This window comes from Carcharhinus amblyrhynchos, chromosome 3 (genome assembly GCF_965287045.1).
Source record: "Carcharhinus amblyrhynchos chromosome 3, sCarAmb.v2.hapA, whole genome shotgun sequence".
NCBI lineage: Eukaryota > Metazoa > Chordata > Chondrichthyes > Carcharhiniformes > Carcharhinidae > Carcharhinus > Carcharhinus amblyrhynchos.
The window spans coordinates 116,554,034-116,579,836 of NC_137326.1; the positions used below are offsets into that span (position 1 = coordinate 116,554,034).

At 41.7% G+C, this 25,803-nt stretch overlaps 1 protein-coding gene across 1 annotated transcript in view; it reads left to right on the forward strand.

Moving 5' to 3' along the window:
- Nucleotides 1-25,803, forward strand: part of ece2a (endothelin converting enzyme 2a) — a 286,954-nt gene that overhangs the window by 116,304 nt on the left and 144,847 nt on the right. The window contains exon 2 of the mRNA XM_080185818.1: nt 2,770-3,053. Coding sequence (XP_080041944.1) covers nt 2,770-3,053 — 284 coding nt within the window. The remainder of the gene's footprint in view (nt 1-2,769; nt 3,054-25,803) is intronic.

A 25,803-nucleotide genomic window follows, 5' to 3' on the forward strand; every position in this document is an offset into this window, starting at 1 on the left:
AGATCATCTATATAAATGGTAAATAGCTGAGGCCCCAGCTATTTTTGGGCTTCCCTGGGGCACTCCACTAGTCACCAACCGCCAATCCGAATAGCACCCATTGACACCCACTCTCTGCCTCCTATTTGACAGCCAATCCCCTATCCACGCTAACACCCTACCCCCAACTCCATGCCCCCTAACCTTCTGTAACAACCTTTTGTGCGGCACCTTATCAAATGCCTTCTGAAAATCAAGAAACACCACATCCACCGGTTCCCCTCTATCCACCGCACTAGACACATCCTCATAGAATTCCAATAAATTTGTCAGACGTGACTTCCCCTTAACGAAACCATGCTGCGTCTGCTCTATCAAACAATTCTTCTCAAAATGCCTCGCTATTTTCTCTTTGATTACAGATTCAAGCATTTTTCCCACAACAAACGTTAAACTTAACCGGCCTATAATTCCCTGCCTTTTGCCTGCTACCCTTTTTAAACATAAGAACATAAGAAATAGGAGCAGGAGTAGGCCATCCAGCCCTTCGAGCCTGCCCCGCCATTCAATAAGATCATGGCTGATCTGTCGCTGCTCAGTTCCACTTTCCCGCCCTCTCCCCATAACCCTTAATCCCCTCTCTCATCAAAAACCCATCAACCCGCGTCTTAAAAATATTTAGCGAGGCAGCCTCCACCACTTCAACGGGCAGAGAATTCCAGAGATTCACCACCCTTTGAGTGAAGAAGTTCCTCCTCAACTCCGTTCTAAACCGCCCCCCTTTTATCTTGAGGCTGTGCCCCCTAGTCCTATTGTCTTTTTTGAGCAGGAAGAGTCTTTCCACCTCTATCCTATCCATCCCATTCATCATCTTATACGTCTCAATGAGATCTCCCCTCATTCTTCTAAACTCTAACGAGTACAAGCCCAGTTTATTCAGCCTCTCCTCATAGCTCAACCCCCTCAACTCCGGTATCAGCCTAGTAAACCTCCTCTGCACTCCCTCCAAGGCCAAAATATCTTTGCGCAGGTGCGGCGCCCAAAAATGCACACAGTACTCCAGTTGCGGCCTCACCAATGCCCTATACAGCTGCAGCAAGACCTCCCTACTTTTATATTCAATCCCCTTCGCTATGAAGGCCAGCATCCCATTCGCCTTCCTGACCACCTGCTGCACCTGCAAGCTGGGTTTTTGCGACTCATGCACAAGGACCCCGAGGTCCCTCTGTACCGTCGCCTGCTGCAGTTTTTCGCCCCGTAAGTAATAGTCCTTCCTACCATTCTTCCTACCAAAGTGGACCACCTCACACTTGCCAACATTAAATTCCATTTGCCATTTCCTGGCCCATTCACCCAGCCTATCTAGATCCTTCTGCAGACTCTCCACACCCTCCGCACAATTTGCCGTTCCCCCAGTCTTGGTGTCATCAGCAAATTTCGACACTCTACACTCGGTTCCCTCCTCCAGATCATCTATATAAATGGTAAAAAGCTGAGGCCCCAGCACCGACCCCTGGGGCACTCCACTAGTCACCATCCGCCAATCCGAATAGCACCCGTTGACCCCCACTCTCTGCCTCCTATTTGACAACCAATCCTCTATCCACGCTAACACCCTACCCCCAACTCCATGTCCCTCGACCTTCTGCAATAACCTCTTGTGAGGCACTTTGTCAAACGCCTTCTGAAAATCTAGAAAGACCACATCCACCAGCTCTCCTCTATCCACTGCCCTAGACACATCCTCATAGAACTCCAGTAAATTTGTCAGACACGACTTCCCTTTAATGAAACCGTGCTGCGTCTGCTCTATCAAGCAATTCCCTTCAAGATGCCTTCAAGTACACTCTGATTTCTCTTGATCCTATAAATATTTAAACAGCTGCGTAACATTAGCCGTTTTCCAATCTTCCGGCACTTCCCCGGAATCCAGCGAGGTTTGGAAAATAATCACCAAGGCATCCACTATCACCTTTGCCATTTCCTTCAGAACCCTTGGATGCATTCCATCCGGTCCTGGGGACTTGTCCACCATCAGTCCCTCTAGTCTAACGAGCACTGCCTCTCTAGTAACAATGATCTCATTCAGGCCCTCCACTCCTACCATCTTTCCATCGTTAACACCCAGCAAACTATTCACGTCCTCCTCCGTGAAGACCGAAGCAAAAAAGTTATTCAAGGCCTCAGCCATTTTCTCATCCCCCACCACTAAATCCCCCCTCTCATCCTCTAAGGGTCCAACATTCACCCTAGTCAGCCTTCTCCTTTTTATATATTTATAAACACTCTTACTATCCTTTTTTATATTTAGCGCTAGCCTAGAGTCATAGTTTATCCTTCCTTTCTTCATCAACTTCTTCGTCATTCTTTGTTGATATTTAAACCTCTCCCAATCCTCTTCTCGCCCACGATTTTCACAGAAACTTCTTCGCAGTGTTAATGTAAGCCTACTTGTGATACTAACAAATAAACTAAAAGTAACAGCACTCTGGGTACACCTACATCACATGGACAACAGAGCTGCCAGAAATTGCACATCACCATCTTCTGAAAAATAATTAGGAATGGGCAACAAATGCTGGCCCTGCTGGCAATGTTCACAGCCCATGAGCGAATAAAAAAAATTAAAGCAGGCAGGATTTCATTTTAAAATTATTTCACTGTAATATATAGACTTTACACACCATAGGTTATTAAAATTTCTGTTTTACTCACATATTTAATAATAACTGACAGTTGACATAACTCTAATAAATATCCTAAAAGTGCTTCTTTCTCCCTTGTTTCTAGGATGTGGTAATAGCACAATGAGTTACGATATGTTCATGAACGGTTACAGATCGATCACAAACATCGATTTCTCAGCAATCTGCATTGCAAAAATGGCTTCCAAATATGCTTCCTGCTCGGGTATGCAATGGACGGTTATGGATGCCAAGGCACTTAAGTTTGAAAATGAAAGTTTTGATGTTGTATTGGAGAAAGGTACCCTTGATGCATTGATGGTGGACGAAAAGGATCCTTGGAACGTATCACTGGAAACCAAAGAAATCATGGATCAAATTTTGAAGGAGGTAAGAATGAAGATATTGAAAAGACCACTTCAAATGTTGAGTCTTTCTCAACTGATAGTCATCTTTCCTTTGGACTTTACAAATTGTACAGAGAGCATTCCTCAGGTATGGAGCTTGTGCATTAGTATGAAGATTGGTTCTTGTTAAAGCTCAGATATGCCTGAAGAAGTATCATATAATTCTAATTTAAAATAAACAAATTGAGTTACAGTTTTATTTTAGTCACTACAATACCTTTGGGTAGAATTTCTAAAGGTGTTCTCCTGGTAGAAGATTGAGAGAAACATCGTAAAAACCTTTCATGCCTTTCCTCTGAGCATTTCACTGATCCTTTTCCAATGTTACTGCAGGAGTTCAAGCAAAGCCCTCCCAGAATTCTGTTCCATTGTTCTTAAGGTATAAATATTTTTGAACATCAAGCAATCAAAACTTCAGCATCAAACTTTTTGTCTGTTGTCATTTATAATCTAATGTGTTGTAAACCCACATTCCACTCATGCCACAATGATGATTTGACTTTGATTTATTATTGTTTTATTATAGAGTGAAAAGTTTTGTTTCTTGCACGCTCTCCAGACAAAGCAGACCGTACATAGAGAAGGAAAGAAGAGTGTTCAGAATATAGTGTTACAGTCATAGCTAGGGTGTAGAGAAAGATCAACTTCACATAAGATAGGTCCATTCACAAGTCTGATGGCAGCAGGGAAGAAGCTGTTCTTGAGTCAGTTGGTACCTCGGACTTTTCTATCTTTTCCCCGATGGAAGAAGGTGGAAGAGAATGTGTGGGATCCTTGATTATGCTAGTTGCTTTTCTGAGTAGTGGGAAGCGTACACGGAGTCAATGGGTGGGAGGCTAGTTTGCATGGTAGACTGGATTTCATTCACAACCCTTTGTAGTTTCTTGTGACCTTCGACAGAGCAGGAGCCATACCAAGCTATAATACAACCAGAAAGAACGCTTTCTATGGTGCATCTGTAAAAGTTAGTAGGAGTCATAGCCTCGTGAGAAAGTAGAGGCATTGGTGGGCTTTCTTAAGTTGAACACTCAATAATACTGTCAATTGAAAATTTGGTTCCTTGGAATTTTCCTCCCAAAATATTTTACTTGTTTGCTATTTTGTTGCTGTTTCCAATTTTTCATTTTTTGTGTAAGAGAAGGTGTTGCCATATTCTAAAACACAACTAATATGCATATTATACCCCATCTCTGAAGCAGTGGGTGAAAATTAAATGCTTGAGGACTTTTTTACTCAGTTGCTTTTTATATAATTTTAAAGATATTTTGTGCAGTCTTCATGTGCAACTCCTTCAATGTCCGAATGCTCAATGCTTCCAGATTTAGTGTTGATGAAACTGCTTCTAAGTCTCCTGCTTCTTAGTGGCAAAATTACAAAATTGGAAGTTTTTCTACCTCTTTCACAAACCTCCATCAATCATCAATACTCTCTACTCTGTAACTTGGGCTTTTGAACCCATTCTGTCCAACTTTCAGCACCATCCATGGAAACATCTCCCTCGTTGGAATGCTCTTCAGACTCAGGGTCAGCTGATAGAAATAAAGTCTGCCTTAGAGTACCTTTTCAATTAGTTGATTTAAAGGGTTAATCAAAGGCACCCATAGCCTGAATAAGGCAATTCCAGAAATTCCTCAAGCTTTGGTTCTGAATTTCACTGCAATTTATATATTGATCTTTTGTGGAATTCATTTTAATCTTTACCTATTGAGTGTAACTAAAGTTGGAATCCTAAGTTACAGGGCAGTTGTAATGACTTTAATCAGGCAATTGAGGTGAGCTTATTAGAATATGAACTCCCTGATTAAGAACCAAATTGATGGGCCAATCAGGGAGCCTCTTAACCAGGAGTACTTAACCAGTAGTGTCAGTTCCTCTGGGACTCCTAATGTAGACTGCTAACTGAAAGCACTCTGTATGCTATTGTCAAACTTGTAAATCAAGGGATTTTGGTGAAGGGAGTTCTGCCTCCGAGGAATTATTACAGCAGTAGAAATGTAAAATAGATTCTAATGAAAGATGATTCACAGTATATACTCTTCAAGAGTATCCTGATTGGAGAGGATTTGATGGTTATGCAAATGTTAAGCACAGATGAATATTTCTTAGAGCACTGTGGTTTTGATTGTGCTGAAACCACAGGAATATTATCAATGAACTAGGTCTAGCTAAGATATGTGGCCAGAGATAATTCCATTGTGTTTTAATTCATATGAACTGTTAGCCATGCTATTCATGCCCTCAAGATATAATATTTTTAATATCACATCGCCATCTATTAAAATTGGGGGCTTTGTGGACCAAATGACCTTGTATTTTCATTCTGCATTTTGTTTCATTGTTAGAAGGTTTGCTGATTGTAGGCAGCTGGAAATGGAAGTTTTCCACCTCTGGTTGTAGGATTCATTGGTTACAAGTTGCTTTAGTTACCAGAAAATCAGAGTTTTAGGTCTATTATTAAAACATGTTATTTTTAAAATATTCAGTTAAACCCATTGCCCTTGTCTACTGAAACTTACCTGCTTCTGCCAACACACACCCCCAAAACACACCACCAATCTTTGCCCTTATTCCCTCCGTGCCAACTCACTTAGTATCCTTGGACAGTTCTCTGACACTTCCTGGATAGCTTTAACAGATTTGACAGCTGGACAACCAGACATTTTCTGGAGAGCTGGACACCACTTTTACGGTTTGACAATTCTAACGCATTTGTGTGTAAAAGTGCATAATTATGTTCACTTTTAACAATCCCAATGTTGTCCTGAATCCTCACCAAAGGAGTACCTTATCTCTCCAAAGGGGTAACCTAGATATCCATAAAAGTCCATCCAGTTCAAATCCTTTTACCAGTTCTAATCTGCACACTCTGGATTCCACACTCTTGTTCTTCTACAATCCCACTTCAATGGCAGTTGATGAATTAAATGGCCAACTGTCTTCACAAATTGCACATGTGCAAGCCCTGGTCCAAATCTAGTCCTTCCTTGTAATGATGGAAAATGATAGGATCGGGGGAAATTTTAGCCATTTATGGGATTTTCTTCATTGCAGTGAAAATCTAGGCCACTACATATCAGGAAAAGCAATGAGCCCAGTTCCAATCCCTGGGCAAATCTCTGTTTCCTGTCGCTCAGTCAACTTTACACCCAAGCTGTTACTGTCCCTTTTATTTCCGTGCATCTGAATTTTGCTGGCAGTCCTGTTATGCGCCACTTTATCAGGTGTCATTTGGCAGTTCGTATAAATCGCATCAACTACATTACCTTCATTAATCCTCTGTTGCCGCATCAAAAATCTCAGTTAACTTGTTTGAATACAGTTTGCCTTTTACAAATCCAAACTGACTTTCTTTATATAAGTCTTCGGAAGCAGAAGTCCCTTCACCAAAATCCCTTTTATTTATGGTTCTAATAGCAGTACATAGAGTGTTATCAGTCAGCAGTATACTTTCAGGAATATCAGAGGAACTGACACTCCAGCTTAAACACAAGGAAGAGACTTTCTGATTGGACTCGTCTTTGACTCACCTTTACATGTACGCAAGTTACTCATCAATTGACTCCTTAATCAGGGAGTTCATATTCCAACAGGCCAACCACAATGGCCTGACTGAAGTCATTACAACTTAATTAATTGACACTTGGTATTTTTGCCCTTGATGATCATTCCTAAAAGCTTTCTTATTATCGAGGTTAAGCTGACCACTAAACCTGGTGTTGTCAGACTTTTTACCATAGTCATATAGTCAGGAAGGTTCCATATTTGATCCAGAGCCTATAACCAGATTTGAGCTGCAGACAGTGATAAGCTGCTATAATTGGACTGAGTGTTCCCGGATTAAAACAGAAACCAAATCATCAGGCAGGATTTCAATCTTGCTTACCATCCACTAAACTGTAATGGAAAATGGATTTATTGAGAAAGCACAATCAAAATGAAATAACCAAAACTGGAAAATCCCTCCCGAACTCAGCGGACCTTTGCATGCTCTGCACCTCACCCAAAGCAATTCCCATGGCGGGTGGAATGGAAACCCCGCCCCTCCCCACATTTCAGTGAACCTTAGTGGTTCAGTTGGTAGAATTCTTGTTGGAAGGCCCTGGATTCAAATCCTAAACCAGAACTTGTTGGTCGTGGAAGGAGCATTTAGGTGGCTCAAATCAGGCAGTTATCATCAGCCTGCAAAACGTCTAACATTCCACACCATTCTCCGAGGGAGAAAAGAACGTAAAAATATAGACAACAACAGTGCTGCTTGCATGGTGTCTTGCATGGCCAAATAGCTTGGCACTACTCACTATCCAGGCTTCCACATGAAATGTCATCAGGCTGAAATATCAAAATACAAAAGCTCAGCAACAGTAATCACCTTCTGGAGAGAGGAGAAAAACATTAGATCATAAAAAACTGTTCCCTGGATAAAAGCAAATTACTGCAGATAGTGGAATCTGAAACCAAAAGAAAAACTGCTGTAAAATCTCAGCAGGTCTGGCAACATCTGTAAGGAGAGAAAAGAGCTGATGTTTTGAGTCCAGATGACCCTTTGTCAAAGATTTTCCAAGAAATGTTACCTCCCTGCGTCTCACTTAGAATGTTTACATGCGGTAACATGCTGAGTAAAAAAAAATCTTCAATTTCTAGAACTGTCATGCCTCACCTTAATGAGCCCAGACATTTAGGAAGGCAAAGCTTTGGTGTTTAAGAATGGATCTGTAATTGTTTGTCGCTGTCTTGTTTTTATCAGTGCGAATGCACTGTGTCAAATCATTTTGATTGTCATGTGGCTTGATACATTGATTCTCGGTTCTCATCTAAGCCAAGTCTCGGTCTCTTTATATTCTGAATAATATCCGACAATCTCAAACAGTATCTGTCAGGGTCTCCCAGTGGCACTCACAGATAAAAGCATCCATACAACGTACTTTAAGGGATGATGTCAGCAAGCCCCTGCAGGGAGTGAGCATTTCATCTGCTATTCGCTTTGTTGGGGATGTGATAATTAGGCAGCATGTTATCTGTCAGCATAGACACATTAATATTCTGCACACATCCCCACTCTCTGCATGAGATTTCACCTCAAGAATCCCATTTATTTTCTAAACTCTGTGAATTGAGTCTTTTCTGTGGAGAACAGGAGACATTTTTAAATCTTTACTTTCTCTTAGTCTCAGTAAATACATGTAACAATATCTGAAACTGCTTCTAACAGTACATTGAAAAAGATGGATGTTTGTGTTTTATTGTTGCAGCAGAATATATTCACAATCCAGGTAAAATGAAAATGATAAATAGTATTAGGTCCCTGCGATTTCTCCCTGGGATTCAAATCCAGCGTCAACAGATCAATTAAAGATAGTGAGAGACTTGGTGATGCAGTGTGTTGGAAAAGGTTTTTCATCCGTGGGATCTGGGCTTTAGACCAGCACAGGCAGAGGAGATCAATGAATCAGGGGGGGCATTTAAAAAGAAATGAATGTAGCCCAGACTCACTTGTTGATAAGCTAACTTGCATGTGCAATACTTCAGAATTAATTGGAATGGTTGGCATATTAATGTTAATTTGAAACTACTCTTTGGAAAAAATCCTTGGAGCTTATCTTTTCATCGTGGCCCTGTCTTTTTGGCAATCAACTATGGTAAAGCAAGGTAATTTGAAGAAAAATAACACTCCCAAAGCAAATAGCATTATAAATAGGTAGATGCAGACAAAAAACATATTTTTGATCTGAGAATGTTTGTCTGTCACGAATAGCGTCAGTGAATGTCTGAAGTATCAATACTTATTCAAAGAACAATTTCAATTTATCTGATTCAGAATCTCTTCAATTACAAAGCAGGTTTTTGTCAGTGTAAAATTCGCCCTAAGTTCAATATAAAATTGATTGCAAGGCATTTATTTCAATTTCTCTTTCTGACTCAAATAAAGGAAATCCTGGTGCTTTACTGTTTTGAATTACTATTGTATGTTTACTCCATGCATTTCTAAACCTAATCATCAAATCTATAGGAGTAAATATAATCACAAATAGCAATTGAAGGAGAAGTGTTTAATCTCTTATAGAATCCCGACAGTGCAGAAGGACACCAGTTGGCTCATCATGCCTGCACTGACAACAATCCTACCAGGTCCTATCCCCGCAACCTCACATATTTACCCTGCTAGCTTCCTGACCCAAAGGAGCAATTTATCATGGTCAATCAACTTAACCCGCGCATCTTTGGAGTGTGGGAGGAAACCAGAGCTCCCAGAGGAAACGCATGCAGACACGGAGAGAATGTGCAAACTCCACACAAACAGTCCCCTAAGACAGGAATTGAACCCAAGTCCTTGGCGCTGTGAGGCAGCACTGTGCCAGTTCACCTGCTTCATCTTGGTTATAAGGAAACTTGTTGAGCTACATTAACTGGATATGTTAAATTATGTTTTTATTATGTACAATCGGGACATTTTTGCCAATATTTGATGACTGAATTCCACAAATTTAAGGATTCATTTTCTGCAAAATCCATAAATTAGTGGTTTTGAATGTAAATATATGTCCTTACACGGCTCATTGTAGAGTCAGTAAGCAGTGGTAAATTACCTACCAGGCATAGCAGCCAAGACTAGAAGAAGTAAGATAAGATTTTACAGTTTTTTTTGTTTCCTGTGCACCAAGAGGAGCAGGGGTCCTTCCAGGCACACAGAAATCTGAACCACCCCTAGCCCAAGATTCTTTCTTTCTTCCCCCACTGTGATTGCTTTCCCAAAATATGTTATTTACTTATCCTGATGGCGATACTGCTGCATTCTGCCATTTATTTTCAATGAATGACCAACACAGCTTTCTTGTGCTATTTGTTAGCTTTGCCACACTCTCATTCACAGATGTCATTGGGTAGATCTCCCTTTCTATTGCTTTGTTTAACTATGTGAGATTGATACCGATTTGGATTAAGCCAATTGGGTTTGTCAGGGTATAAGAAGACAACAAGCCACAATATAAGGGCCAGGCGTCACTAGGGGCAACAAATGCGAGCCAAACAAAAAGTGGCAGAGCAAGAAGAAAGGGGCACATATCCTCTTTCTCTCCAACATCAAAAGCCAACTTATAGGTTTGGACATAGCTGAGATGACTTCCCGATGCAGCATTGATTCCATTTCTTGTTCTATCGTCTGTAAAAGTGGATGTGGAACTTTGCTTGCAGTGATACACTGGTTTTGCATCTGGTCTCAATGTAATGTTACGTGAATAAGCTGTTGTCAGCTCCCAGACCTCGAAATAATTTTGGAAGTTCTGTCCTGAAATCTTTCAATTTTTTTTCCAATATATCTACTTTACAGATAAGTGTACATTCTTTTCTGTTTAGCAGTGAACACTCTTGGTTTTGATTCACAAGAAATATTTCTGTGATTTCTCTTCCTTTGTACTGTATTTTAGCTGTCAACTGTCCTTTTATCTTCAATTGAATACTTCCTGAACTGTGGAGTTATATGGCCAATAACTGGAAGACGTTTTGCTTTAGCCACTGTTCTGCGTCTGAAAGAATTGAAACTCCTGTTCTGGTGTCTAATCTGAATTTTGAATTTTATCCAATGACTATAATGTTTATGCTCTAATAGTTCCCATTAGGTCCTGTAATTTCTCCCAAAAATAGCACTTTATGGTCTTCTTCATCTTCGCTTTCTTGAATGTTACATGTGTTTGTAGGTTTTTGCTTTGATTTCTATGTAAGGATTTTTTTTGCATGGCTTTTATCTTACAGGAAAGGTACTCCACATTTCTGGAGGTACATTCTTCACGCCAGTGCTATCTTTTCCCACTACACCAAGAACACTGAGTACTGGCAGGTACTACACCCCCTTTGCTCTTTCCCTATTTTTGAGTAGGTGCACTACTACCTCTATGTACTATACGCCACTTTTCACCTTAAATAAATACACAATTTTTTATTCTCTTTTTGCCTGCCTTGTTGATAGCACAGTGTTTATCATAGAATCCCTACAGTACAGAAGGAGGCCATTCAACCCATCAAGTCTATACTGACCACAATCCCAGCCAGGCCCTACGTCTGTAACCCTCATTTATCCTGCTAGTCCTTCTGGCACTAGGGTCAATTTAGCATGGCCAATCAACCTAACCCGCACATCTTTGCATTGTGGGAGGAAACTGGAGCATCCGGAGGAAACCCACAGACATGGGGAGAATGTGCAAACTCATCACACACAGTCACCCAAGGCTGGAATTGCACCTGGGTCCCTGATGCTGTGAGTGCTTAACCACTGTGCCACCACGCCGCTAGCATTAAACCTCCCAGTGATTGTGAAAATCTGATAAAGTCTCTTCTAAGGCTCCTACAGCAATGTGATCCTGAATTAATTTGTCTTTCAGGGCATCATATTCACAATTTTCAACTAGTCGATATAAATCGTTAATGAAGGAATCTACGCTCTCTCTGCTTTTGAGTGCATCTATTGAACTTTGCCCTTTCCATGACAGTGTTCCTGCTGAGCCGGAGACATGCATCGAAGGCTTTTATTACTTTATTGTATGTCACTGTCTGTTCGCTAATGTCCTGTCCGATCAGTGTGTCATTTGCACTGTTGCCTATGACATAGAGAAATGTATTGACCTGTTCCTTGCTCGTCATCACTGCTCTTCCTGATGTGGTTCTGTACGTGGTAAACCTGCGATGTCAGTTCTGTCACTTCTCAGCTTCGTTGGGCCTTCCACAGAGTTGAAGCAGCTTGGTAAAGATAAGACTCTTTTTTCCATGGCCTTTCTTCACTCTAGTGTTTCTTTACTCTAGTTCTGTTCATGTTTTCAGTCACTGGGCGCTTTACTTGATGATTTTCCTATTGTCTTTTCCGCTGACACTACTGTTATGACATGCCTGTTGGTAATATCAAACTGCTCCCAAATCCCAGAAGGGAAAGTTATAACAACTACCAAAATATTTATTTTGCAATTTGGAGAGTATGAGAAGAGGTTCTCAAATCTGGAAATGATATACCTGACTACTTGTGATGATTTTATAGTAAATTAAATGTTTATTAAGGAATAAAAAAAAGAACTACACTTAAACGCAATAATGGCTTCATAGAATCATACAGCGCAGAAGAGGCCATTCAGCCATAAGAACCTAAGAAATAGGAACAGGAGTAGGCCATCTAGCCCTTCGAGCCTGCCCCGCCATTCAATAAGATCATGGCTGATCTGAAGTGGATCAGTTCCACTTCCCGCTTTCTCCGCATAACCCTTAATTCCCCTGTCTGTCAGAAACCTATCTACCCGTGACTTAAATATATTTAGTGAGGTAGCCTCCACCACTTCAATGGGCAGAGAATTCCAGAAATTCACCACCCTTTGAGTGAAGATGTTCCTCCTCAACTCTGATCTAAACAGCAGCCCCCGCCCCCCCGCTTATCTTGAGGCTGTGCCCTCTAGTCCTGCTGTCCTTTCTAAGCGGGAAGAATCTCTCTACCTCTACCCTATCCATCCCCTTCATTATCTTATACGCCCTATAAGCTTCTAAACAATGAGTACAGACCCAGTCTATTTAGTTTCTCTTCATAGGCTAACCCCCTCATCTCTGGTACCAGCCTAGTGAACCTCTTCTGCACTCCCTCCAAGGCCAATATATCCTTCCACAAGTGCGATGACCAAAACTGCACATAGTACTCCAGCTGTGGCCTCATCAGTACCCTGTACAGTTGCAGCAAGACCTCCCTACTTTTATATTCTATCCCCCTTGCTATAAAGGCCAACATTCCATTTGCCTTCTTGATCCCCTGCAGACTGGGTTTTTGCAACTCGTGCACAAGAAACCCCAGGTCCCTCTGCACCGTAGCATGTTGCAGCTTTTCGCCTTTTAAATAATAATCCCTCCTACTATTATTTGTACCAAAGTGGATAACCTCACACTTGCTAACATTATACTCCATCTGCCAGGTCCTCGCCCACTCGCTCAGCCTATCCAGATCTCTCCACACCCTCCACGCAATTTGCTTTTCCACTCATCTTCATGTCATCAGCCCATTGAGTCTGCACTGATACATTAGAAACACCTAAACTTCCATCTAATATCATTTGCCAGCGCTTGGTCCATAGCCCTGAAAGTCATGGTGTGTCAAGTGCTCATCCAGATACTTTTTCAAGGATGTGAAGTAACCCACATCCACCACTTTCCCAGGCAGTGCATTCCAGACCATCACCACCCTCTGGGTAAACAGGTTTTTCCTCACATCCCCCCTAAACCTGCTGCCCCTCATCCTGAACCTATATCTCCTCGTGACTGACCCTTCAACTAAGGGGAACAGCTGCTTCTTATCCACTCTGTCCATGTCCCTCATAATCTTCACAATAAGAATATTTTAAACAGTTCTAAAAGATCTTAACTAACCTCAGAGCTAACCTTCCTCTTTTCTGTTCAGCAAATCATTATCAATGTTAAAATCTGTACAATTCCAGTAATTTTTACGACACAGTGCCTTTGTTTTATTTTGGGGTTGACTTCAGCTGGTTCTTCCGCACCTGCGCAAAGATATTTTGGCCTTGGAGGGAGTGCAGAGGAGGTTTACTAGGCTGATACCGGAGTTGAGGGGGTTGAGCTATGAGGAGAGGCTGAATAAACTGGGCTTGTACTCGTTAGAGTTTAGAAGAATGAGGGGAGATCTCATTGAGACGTATAAGATGATGAATGGGATGGATAGGATAGAGGTGGAAAGACTCTTCCCACTCAAAAAAGACAGTAGGACTAGGGGGCACAGCCTCAAGATAAAAGGGGGGCGGTTTAGAACGGAGTTGAGGAGGAACTTCTTCACTCAAAGGGTGGTGAATCTCTGGAATTCTCTGCCCATTGAAGTGGTGGAGGCTGCCTCGCTAAATATTTTTAAGACGCGGGTTGATGGGTTTTTGATAGGAGAGGGGATTAAGGGTTATGGGGAGAGGGCGGGAAAGTGGAACTGAGCAGCGACAGATCAGCCATGATCTTATTGAATGGCGGGGCAGGCTCGAAGGGCTAGATGGCCTACTCCTGCTTCTATTTCTTATGTTCTTATGTTCATGTCTGCCTTTGTTAATACTGCTTTCTGGGAGTTCTGACCATTTATTCCCGCTATCTGCTAGGAGATTTAACCAGCTATCCCCTCACATGGGAAACTCCTGTTTACTTCCTTACATTTTGTTTTACAACCTGTAAATGGTCTCCTTTGAACCAGAACAACTAATTCAGATCTATTCCTGGCTAGTAAATTGACTAACAAGGAACAAGTAAATGCCTTATCTAAACATCTGTTTGAAATACCTCTTGGCTCATTACTATATTAAACCCAATTCTTATTGTTAACTCTAATTCACACCATCAGCCTGTCTCTTACTCCAATTACCATACTCACAAACCCCCAACAACCTGCCTTCCATTGTATGAGAAACATGACAATGATGTTATCAACAGAAAAATATTACAATTTGTTTATTTTTTTGACACCATTTTATCACCATTGTAAGTCTTGGATGAAGTTGCCTTTAGTCAGGATTGATAGAGGCTATTGGTGGCAAGACTGTTGGTAAAGTCTATCTTTTATTGAATATTGTACTAACTGTGCAGTATATGGCTTAGCACAAAGCTCCACATTGAACTATCTCTCAGAATACTCTGTTGCCATGTAACCTTACATCACTGATGATGAGGGCTGTCTATTTACGTATTTAACATTCACCTATTACACTACATACTACAATGAGGGGCAAAGTATGTGATGACTATGCTTCTACAAAGATGTACTTACTGAAATCTCCACTGCTACAGTGACAACTACAACCTCAGAGAATGGATGGAATACATTGTGTAAAGGTTATCTTGAGCATGAACTTTCATGAGCCTAGCTTCTTCCAGGCTGATGTTCAAAATATTTGCAACATTTCACAGTTTGCTGTTTTTTAGGAAACCCCTGATTATCTATTTATTTCACTCTTTGTTACAGAGAGAAGCAGGTGCAGAGAGCACATCCCTCGGATTGTAAGCTTCCTCTTAGTGTAGGGTACCACTATCTGTGCACATACTGTTTTGCAAGTGCAAAATTTCAGTTCTGCCCCCACACTGCAATCAACATGGATTCTGCTCCTTGAAGGTGGTGTGTGACAATATACAGTGAATCAAACAGGTTGCTGCCTGCTATCCTGGCAGCAGATATGACGTCTTCATTCTGTGACAGACACATTTGAGCCACTGTTGCAAACCACGTAACTGATGGCTCCAGTGTGCAACTCATGCATATGTGTACAGCATGCATACAAACAAAGCCATGTTGCCTCACAAAATGTGATAGAGCAAACTATTTGGCACACTCTAATGGTGCATGGACAGTATGGGAGGAACCCTGCAGTTATCATTGGAGCAGATCTGCTGCATAACCTCCCCAGAATGAGCCCTTGCTACCAACTTTCCACTGTTTCCAGTTCGGGAGGAGAATTGGGGTGGAAGAGGAGGAAGAGAGGGGTCAACTTACACGGCCTAGTTTCTGACTGGGTTGACCATGAATGAACTACCTGAATGCAAAACCAGAAACAGCAATCCCAATCCCCATTCACCAACAGTCATAGCATCCCCTTGGCCATAAGACAAAAATTCTACATACAAAAGCTAATTAGTCATTCTTGTTCAACCTTCTGTGTGTCTTTCGCTGTCCCTAATATTTCTAGTTCTACTCCAATAATGACAGCATCATTAGAACATAGAACATAGAACATTACAGCGCAGAACAGGCCCTTCGGCCCACGATGTTGCGCCGACCAGTTACAAAAACAATGACCCACTAGCCTATACCAATCCCTTTTCGTCCATAAACCTATCCAGAGATCTCTTAAACGCCCCCAAACTAGACGCATCTACAACTGCAGCAGGCAGGGCATTCCAATCCCTCACCACCCGCTGGGTAAAGAACCTACCCCTGACATCCGTCCTGTAGCTACCCCCCCTTAATTTAAAGTCATGCCCCCTCGTGCTAGCTTTCTCCATCCGAGGAAAAAGGCTATCACTATCCACCCTATCTAAACCCCTAATCATCTTATATGTTTCAATAAGATCCCCTCTTAGCCGCCTTCTTCCCAACGAAAACAACCCTAGATCCCTCAGTCTCTCCTCATAGGACCTCCCCACCATACCAGGCAACATCCTAGTAAACCTCCTCTGCACCCTCTCCAACGCCTCCACATCCTTCTTGTAATGCGGGGACCAGAACTGCACACAGTACTCCAAGTGCGGCCGCACTAGAGTAGTGTACAGTTGCAACATTACACTGCGACTCCTAAATTCAATCCCCCTACCAATAAACGCCAAGACACCGTACGCCTTCTTGACAACCTTATCTACTTGATTCCCAACTTTCAGGGATCTATGTACACACACACCTAGATCCCTCTGTTCATCCACACTATTCAAAGTCCTCCCGTTAGCCCTATACTCGACACATCTGTTGCTCCTACCAAAGTGAATTACCTCACACTTCTCCGCATTAAATTCCATCCGCCACCTCTCGGCCCAGCTCTGCAACCTATCTAAGTCTCCCTGCAGACTATGACACCCTTCCTCACAATCTACCACACCTCCAACTTTGGTGTCATCAGCAAATTTACTAATCCACCCAACTATACCCTCATCCAGATCATTAATAAAAATTACAAACAACAGTGGCCCCAAAACAGATCCCTGAGGCACACCACTCGTAACTGCACTCCATGATGAATATTTACCATCCACCACCACCCTCTGTCTCCTATCTGATAGCCAATTCCTGATCCAACTTCCTAGATTACCCACAATCCCATACATCTGCATTTTCTGCAGAAGCCTACCATGGTGAACCTTATCGAACGCCTTACTAAAATCCATGTATACCACTGGTAGACAACTTCTGACTGTCAGTACAGCAGACCACAGTTGGCCATGCAGGACACCTTTGAGGCAGCTCTGGGCCTTGAAGGCCCAATTGTGTATTATACCATCTCAACACTAGTGGCAACAATTCGGCTGGTATGCTAACTGGCAACAGCAAGGCACTGTGGAGTAGGAAGATAAATGGTGCCTTCCTGAGAGAAGGCCGCACTGTGGAGCTACCGACTCTTTTCTGCTCAGCACTACATCTATTCTGTTGGAGGATTAATGACCTACTGTGACACTCTACCAGCCTCTTTGCGCACTGTAATCCAGCAACAGTTTGAGTTTGTGTGGCATTAAGCTGAGCTTGCATGACCTCAGTCTTGGTCTTCCTTGCAGCAATTATACTTCTTGTGGAAGCTACTTCTGCTGCAATGAAAGTTAAGACATTATCCACCACTTGGATCTATGGGTGTCATGTTGGAGTTGGCCAGCATGTCCATGCTGGAAAGATGGACTTCAAGTTCTGGAGTAAAATCCTGTTTCAAGTTGGTGTTGGACCCCTCCACGTTCCTTGACATTGACTGCAGGCTCTCTGGTAGGCTTTCCAATGCACCTAAATTTGGTTTGCAGATCTGTCAGTTGTACTGTAGGCTGCTCATCAAAGGAGTGATTTGTTTTCGGACATAGAACTGTCACACTGTCTTTCTGTGATTAAAATCATGGTACTTAGCTGGTGTGATCAAGAGCAAACTCTGGATACAACAAGCCTGGAGGACATGCTGTTCTGACTGGAAAACAATTCTGTTGCAGCACTACCAATATTCACCTTGATATGAAGAAACGTTAGTAGCTAAGAAATGAAAGGGCCATCCCTGACTCAGACTTTACCCATGACAGACAAATATGCTCTATATGTAATTAAACTAATATACATGTATTAATGTTTTGTTTTATTTATTAAGCTAGTAGTACAAAGGAGGCTTTCAATTTAACTTCATGAAATAAAACAAATCGTTCCATAGTTTATTAACACAATTTCTTCTTGCAGTATCTGACATACCAGTAGAAGCTTTGATTGACACATTGCTAGAGGTTTCTTCTCCCAAGTATACCAGAACTCAGGAACACTCAAGAGTGCTACAGCGTTTTTATCACCCATAAAATTTAAGGAATTCTTCATTACACTGTGAAGCTTCTCTTTTTGAATTGTGAACAATGACATAATTGCATTGGCTTCACTCCTACATTAAAAGAACAAAACAGGATGGGTAGCTGTAGAACATATTCCCTGGTTCCAAAGTTATGAGTAAACATTTGGATTTGAGGAAAGAAACAATGGGCGGAATTCTCTGGCCGTACTGGTCTAAAAGCTGGAAATTCCCACTTGACCGTCAATGGCAGCTTCACATTCTCTGCAACCTGTCCGCTAAAATTCCAGTGGCAGGTGGGATGGGAGAATTCCGGTCAGTCAATAGAAATGGCTGACAGCAAATTTTACAATTAGATCAACCATGATCTTATTGAATGGCGGAGCAGGCTCGATGGTTGAAGTGGTGTACACCTGCTCCTAATTTGTCTGTGCATAAGTTTAGTTCTCAGGCCTTTCAGTAGATTCAAGTAGCATGGATAATTTTCTACAACGGTTTGACTTTTGTTTCATAAATAGTTTATCACTTTAAAGTTGGGAATATAGCAGCCACCATTATCATTACGATAAAGAAAACTTGTCACCTTGTTCACTGCAACTTTATGTCTTGGGTGACTGACGTTCAGTTATTCTAAGTCAGTTACTGTTTCAGGTGGCAAGAAATAGGTTCGGAACAGAATAGATGGTTGAAAAAAACACTAATACCAATCAAACACCCATTTTCTCAAATAGGTACCCATTTCTTCTTCAGACTATTTGCTTCCACATTTTCCCCGTGCCATCCGTTCCTCACATTATCCATCCTCTGTGCAAAGTCGTCTGCGCCATCACTCTTTTAAGTTTGAGCCTGTGTCCCTACACAGAAAGTGCATGCTAATACTGTGGATTAATTAATCATTCAGGTGGTGCAATAGAGAATAATAAGACCATTTCCTTGGGTGTGTAATTAACCTTGAGCTGGAGCATAAAATAGCACATCAGCTGCCTACTTTACACTGCACCCAATTCTTTTAAATCTGTTTGCACCACTGAATTTCACCAATCTCGTGTCAGGGATTTGAGTTATGAGGAAAGACTATTCCTAAGTTATTCTGCTTAGAAAGTAGGATTCTGAGAAGTGATTTTATAAAGGTTTTGTAAGACTGAAGGTTCAGAGAAAGGAAACTTAGGGATGGGATTCTACAGCCATGTTCGCCCCAAAACCAGACAATCATGCCTGAGGTCTACAGACTTTTGCAAGGTCCACTGCCAACAAACCCACCCCCCCTCACCCAACACCCTGTGCCTGCGACGATTCCCGTGATGTGTGGATGTCCCCTCCTAGAGTATCATTTTAAATTAAACCGCAAAACAAATGAATACAGGTTCAAATTAAGGACTGATATCAGGAAATTCTTCAATATATGCAATAAACTTCCCTCTCTAGTGTAATGAAGACGTTTTGATGGCATCCAATTAACAATTGGATGCTGCAAAGAGGGACTGGAAGGATTTCTGGATGAATGATTAAGATGGGCTACGTGGTCTTCCTAGTCAGAAAGGGGGCAAATGTTGGAAAGTAAGTGGTTCTGTAAATAAGGAAGATTGCTTTTATAGATATGGTTATCTGATTGATCGAAGGCTTAAGCCATATTTTGTTTCCCTTTTTTTAAAAAATTAAAGTTCTGCCAATTGTGAAATAATGGTATTTGGATTTCGCTAGACTGCATAATGTAAAATTCCCAAATACTTTGATGGCCTTGAGTCCCTAATCCCAGAATTGTACTTGCCCATTGTGGTGGGACATGAGAGCGTAGCATTCAGGAGAATTGAATACAGTTCTATACGTGTGTCAGCCACCGACTGAAGTAATAAGCTCTATTTGCTCTTAGCAAAAAAATTAAAATAATTTTTAAAATTGCAGATGTTTTTCCAAAAACTGATTACATAGAAAATAGAAGCAGGAGTAGGTCATTCGATCCTTGGAGTCTGCTCCACCATTCATTTTGATCATAGCTCATCATCGAAACCAATATCCTGATCCACTTTCCTGCCTGTTTTATCTGAAAAAAAATAAGAAAAGAAAGTTAATTCCCAATTGGTTAAATAAGTGCATTTTTCATTTAAATTGATTGAAAAAAATCAGTATCCCTGTTCGTTGTAGATTCCAAAAAGTGTCAAAGATTTCCATTATCTGAGGCTGGAGAATGCCTCCAGACTGTTTTGAAAAATGAAACCTTGAAAACGTATATCCACCTTCAGTTTTCATGCATTTATGATTTGTTTCTTATAATGCACGGGAACTTCGGTGTAGCTGCAAGTTAAAAACCTATGCTCTACTACACCTTCTGTGTAATATTGTTTTTGTATAGTTTGATACTGGATGTTGTTTTGCAGTTATCCACTTGTTTGGAGGCAATGTCAGCATTCTTTTGGTTGGTTGGCATTTGTGGGAATGGTTGCTTTGCCTGTTATTTATCATATCTCTGAGACCAATGTTTTGCCCTGTCAACACCTTGAATCACTTTAAACGCACAGTGGTTAGCACTGCAGCCTCACAGACCCGGGTTCGAATCCAGTCTTGGGTGACTGTGTGCAGTCTGCAAGTTCTCCCTGTGCCTGTGTCCTCTGGGTACTCTGGTTTCCTCTGACAGTCCAAAAATGTGTGGGTTAGGTTGACTGGCCATGCTAAATTGGCCCTTAGTTTCAGGGGGGACTAGCAGGGTAAATACATAGGTTATGGGGATAGGGCCTGGATGGGATTCTTAAGGGTGCAGGCTCAATGGGCTGAATGGCCTCTTTCTGCACTGTAGGGATTTTATGATAGAGATCAACCTTGGAACTGTCAGTCTGTATGACTCAATAATGTACCAAGCCAGAAAGCCACGGGATAAATTGGTCACATTTATGTCCTGTGATGCAACAAGATTAACGAGAAATCCGCATAGGTAGATGGTAAGATCAGCTCTGCTTGATCTTCTTCATCTACCCTCACTCATCAACACTAAATCTTACATTTATTTATCCATTTTCTACACCAACACTTAAATTGAGGAATACTGCGTGATGCCCTTAATGTTCAACATTCTCACAGTTTCACTCTGCATACCAATGTTGACTGAACTTTATGCTAATTTACAGCATTTGGCAAGAATTCAACATGAAACAGCTGTAAGTTTAAACCTGTTGCCTTACACTTCAATAGAAGTGTGAACATTTTCTGTTTGCAGATGATTCACTCCTATTACTATGGCAATGTCTTGTTGCTACAGCAACATTGAACCATCCTAATTGGTAACTTTCAGTCTTGTCTTCAAGGTAAGGGAGCTCAAATTAGATTGATGTGACTTAAATTTAAACAAATTGTTTATCTGTGCCATTTAACTATTTATATGTGTCAGGGGACCACCAGGAGTTAACTCTTATAAAATCACTGGGACTGAAAATGGAAATTTGTAACATACATATATTGTATTTTAAAAGTCTGTGTTTCAAGGCATACAAGAATCCTGTTACAACGCTGTCTGCATCACCTTTTTGCAATATAATTTATGTTAGCAAAGGAATTATTTATAGGCCCTTCAAAGAGTGTTGTGGTGTGAAGAGCACTATATTAAAATCGTACTGTGGCTATAATATTTGTGTTCTTTTTTAACATTTTTGATGAATGTGCAATTGACAATAATATACAACTCAATGATAGCTATTACATGGACTGATTATACTGAATGATTTGGGTGCAGCGTCGAGCTCTGACGCTGTCAATTCATTTCCAGGAGTAGTGGTTGGGGCAGAAACTGTGTTAACATTCAAGATTAGGTTGCGATGTAGATGAAGGTAAAGGAAATGAAGGAATATCTGAATATCGTGGATAATTGTGATTAGGCCTATTTGCTTGTGTGGAGTGTAACTGCCAACACGGACTGACTGGACCAAATTGCTCATTTCTGTGTCTTTCCTATGTATAAACAATGAATGGGAAAACTGGAAAGGTGAGATTTTGGCCAGAGGATGAAGCAACCCAACATGGCTGGGATGGGCTTGACGGCTGGGAAAATGAAGTTGTTGCTGCTTGTGTGATAGCAAGGAGGTTGTTCTGTTTGTCATTCTGCAGAACCCTGTGCAGGAAAAGGCACTGTCTAATAATTTAGAGCAGTTATAGCTAGCTGTTCTGATAAATCAAGGATAGTGCGATTTTCTTAGTCTTCTACTTAGGACAGATGTTGGCTTTCTTCCACTCCTGGATTGTGGGTCCTGAGGTGGGCCAGGTAGCTGTTAATGAACCAGGTAGGTGGGATGCTCAGAGGTTTTGGTATGCTTCCTCTGCTGTCTGTGCTTAGCCTGCACCTGGGCCTGTTGTAATATTATGTAAGTTGTAATATTCTGCGTTGTAATAGCAATCCAATGTTCTGGTCTTTTGCCACTGGGATTGTTCTTGAAAATCCTGATGTTCCAGGTCCCTGAAATTCACTTTGAGGGAGTGGAAGATAACTATGTGTGGGTATGTTTAATGCAGGATGGCCACTTCATATCAGCTACCACAAGACCCTGATGCAGCAGGGTCTTTGTCCAATGACAGGGAAGATTGAGATGATTGGAGACTAGTTTCTGCTGCACAGACAGGGACTAACACACACAGATAATGTTGCCTCTATCCCCCCCTCCCACATCCTGGAAGAAGTCACATCAGTTGACTGACATTTCTTTGTTCCTTCAGGTTGTCTCCCTCCTATGACAACAGGAGTAATTCCCATGAGGTAACCCATTATGACTTTGTGTTGTAGCTTGGAGGTTTCTTTGTTGATCAAACAATATGCTTTTATCTGATCCTTCATTTAAGGTAAGTAATTCTATCTGTACAGCAATACAGCTTTGATTCGGGACTGTCCATGCAACAAGCACGACAAATCACCCCATTGGGAAGCATCCTGGTGGTAGTTATATGCTGTTAACTTGTTATGCACATTTCTGTTGTATCAGTGTGAATTTTTGATTTATTTTTATTCAATCATTGGACATGGGTGTCATGGGCTGGCCAGCATTTATTGCCCATCCTTAGTTGGCCTTGAGAAGGTGTTGCTGCTTTCTTGAATTACTGCAGTCCATGTACTGTGGGTTGATCCATAATGCCATTAGGAAGGGAATTCCAGGATTTTGACCAGGCAACTGTGAAGGAAAGGTGACATGTTTCTGAGTCAGGATGGTGAGTGGCTTGGAGGGGAACTTGCAGGCGGTGGTGTTCCCATGTATCTGCTGCCCTTGTCCGTTCAGATGGAAGATGGAAATTCTCACACAAATTTATCATTTTTGATGATTTTTCAATTGCCTTTAGTGCTAATTAGTTCTAAATTACAAAAGGTGTAGGCACTCCAAAAATACTCACTGTTAGGCTTCACTCTCCTTTGCCAAAACACCCACTGCTCAGGTCATCCTGCAGAGCAAAGTTATCTCTGGGTTTTCCTAACTACCAACCTATCTCTTCCAGTCTCCAACAAGAAAGTAGAGCTCATGGAGCCCTTCATTTGAATATTGCTCCCTTCTGAATATTCTAATGTGGACAGCTTCAAGGAGTGACAATCAAGGATTTGTAACCTATTTTCCATAGAATTCATGGAATCCCTACAGTGCAGAAGGAGGCCATTTGGCCCATCAGATCTGCACCAATCACAATCCCACCTAGGCCCTATTCCCATAACCCCACATATTTACCGTGCTAATCCCTCTGACACTAGGGTCAATTTAGCATGGTCAATCAACTTAATCCGCACATCTTTGGATTTTGAGAGGAAACCAGAGCGCTGGGGGAGACCCATGGAGACACAGGGAGACCATATCTGTTCTCCACACAGACGGTAACCTGAGGCCAGTGTTGAACTAGGAGTCGTAGCGTTATGTTGCAACTGTACGCAACTCTGGTGCGGCCGCACTTGGAGTATTGTGTGCAGTTCTGGTCCCCACATTACAGGAAGGATGTGGAGGCTTTGGAGAGGGTGCAGAGGAGGTTTACCAGGATGTTGCCTGGTATGGAGGGGAGATCCTATGAGGAGAGGCTGAGGGATTTGGGGTTGTTTTCGCTGGAAAGAAGGCGGCTAAGAGGGGATCTTATTGAAACATATAAGATGATTAGAGGTTTAGATAGGGTGGATAGTGATAGCCTTTTTCCTCTGATGGAAAAATCTAGCAACAGGGGGCATGGCTTTAAACTAAGGGGTGGTAGTTATAGGACAGATGTCAGGGGTAGGTTCTTTACCCAGAGGGTGGTGAGGGATTGGAATGCCCTGCCTGCTGCAGTTGTAAATGCGCCTAGTTTGGGGGCGTTTAAGAGGTCTGTGGACAGGTTTATGGACGAAAAGGGATTGGTTTAGGTTAGTGGGTCATTGTTTTTTTTTAACTGGTCGGCGCAACATCGTGGGCCGAAGGGCCTGTTCTGCGCTGTAATGTTCTATGTTCTATGTTCTATGGATCGCTGGTGCTGTGAGGTAGTAGAATTAACCACTGTGCCATCATTTTGTACATCTTGCCACACTTGTGTAATTGCACATGGAGGGTTGTGAACATTGCGTGGAGTAGATGGTGAGGAGCCTGAATACAATCAAAGTCCATCTCATCTTTCTGCACAAGTAATGGTAGATGTGAGAATGTTAAAAATTATTTCATCTGAAAAAATGACAGTTTAATGGCTGCTGCCTAGTAAGTGCACACTGACCTGCAAGATGTAATGTTGATTTTGTCACTGACCAGAGTTAATGCTGTTAAGAAGAAAAGAAAGCTAAGGTATCCTATTAAATGAAACATTGATCACCTATGTTAGACATTTGTGAATAGCAGTTGAGTACTGAAGATTGCCTGTTGCTAGCAGGGAAGAATAATAAAAGTGAGGGGCTTTGACTGCTACTGCACTGCTATCCCTATTGTGAAGATTTGATGGTGGTTTCTTTGAAGCAACTTGTATACCTCTGTAAATGCTGTAGCTTGTGGCTATAATACCTTTGCTTGAACCTATAGGCAGACAATTATGGCAAGTTAGCAGGTACAAGCAGGCAATCCTAGCATCCTTATTCTTTCTCTTTCACTAAATAAAGTGAACACTGAAATCATTCAACCTTGGATTCCAAGTGTCCAGCAGTGAAAAAAAGGCATGCTCACTTCTGCTGTTGAGATTTAGATCACATCATGTGAAAGCCTGGCTGACGTTCAATGCTTGTTTGAAATGGGCAATATTTGTGATGTTACGACATAGTGCTTGCAAACAGAAATATTGTAGATTTCTCCACAAAAAAAAAATCATTAGCAGCTTTGCGTCCCCGGTGAAGGAATTGCCAAGAATACACATGCACAGCATTTCAAGGCAGATGGTCATTGGGAGAGGGGGAAGTGAGGTTCAGGACCCATCATTTATGACTCAGATGTGGAGAAATTCCTTCACCCAAAGGGTTGTGAATTTTTGGATTTCACTGCCCCAGAGGATTATGAAATCTATTTAAGGGTGAGTTTGACATATTTTTGATCTCTCAGGGGAACAAGAGATATGGGCAGCAGATGGACAAGAGAGTTGAGGCTAAATATCAGTCTTGATCATATTGACTGGTGGAACAAGCTCAAGGTGCTGTGTCGCCTGCTCTTGCTCCTATTTTGTACATTCTTATAAGTTGCTGCAGTGTATCTTGTACTTGGTACAAACTGCTGCCACTTTGCACTGGTGGGAGAGAAAGTTTATGGTGGTGGTGGGTGGGGTGCTGATTTTTCT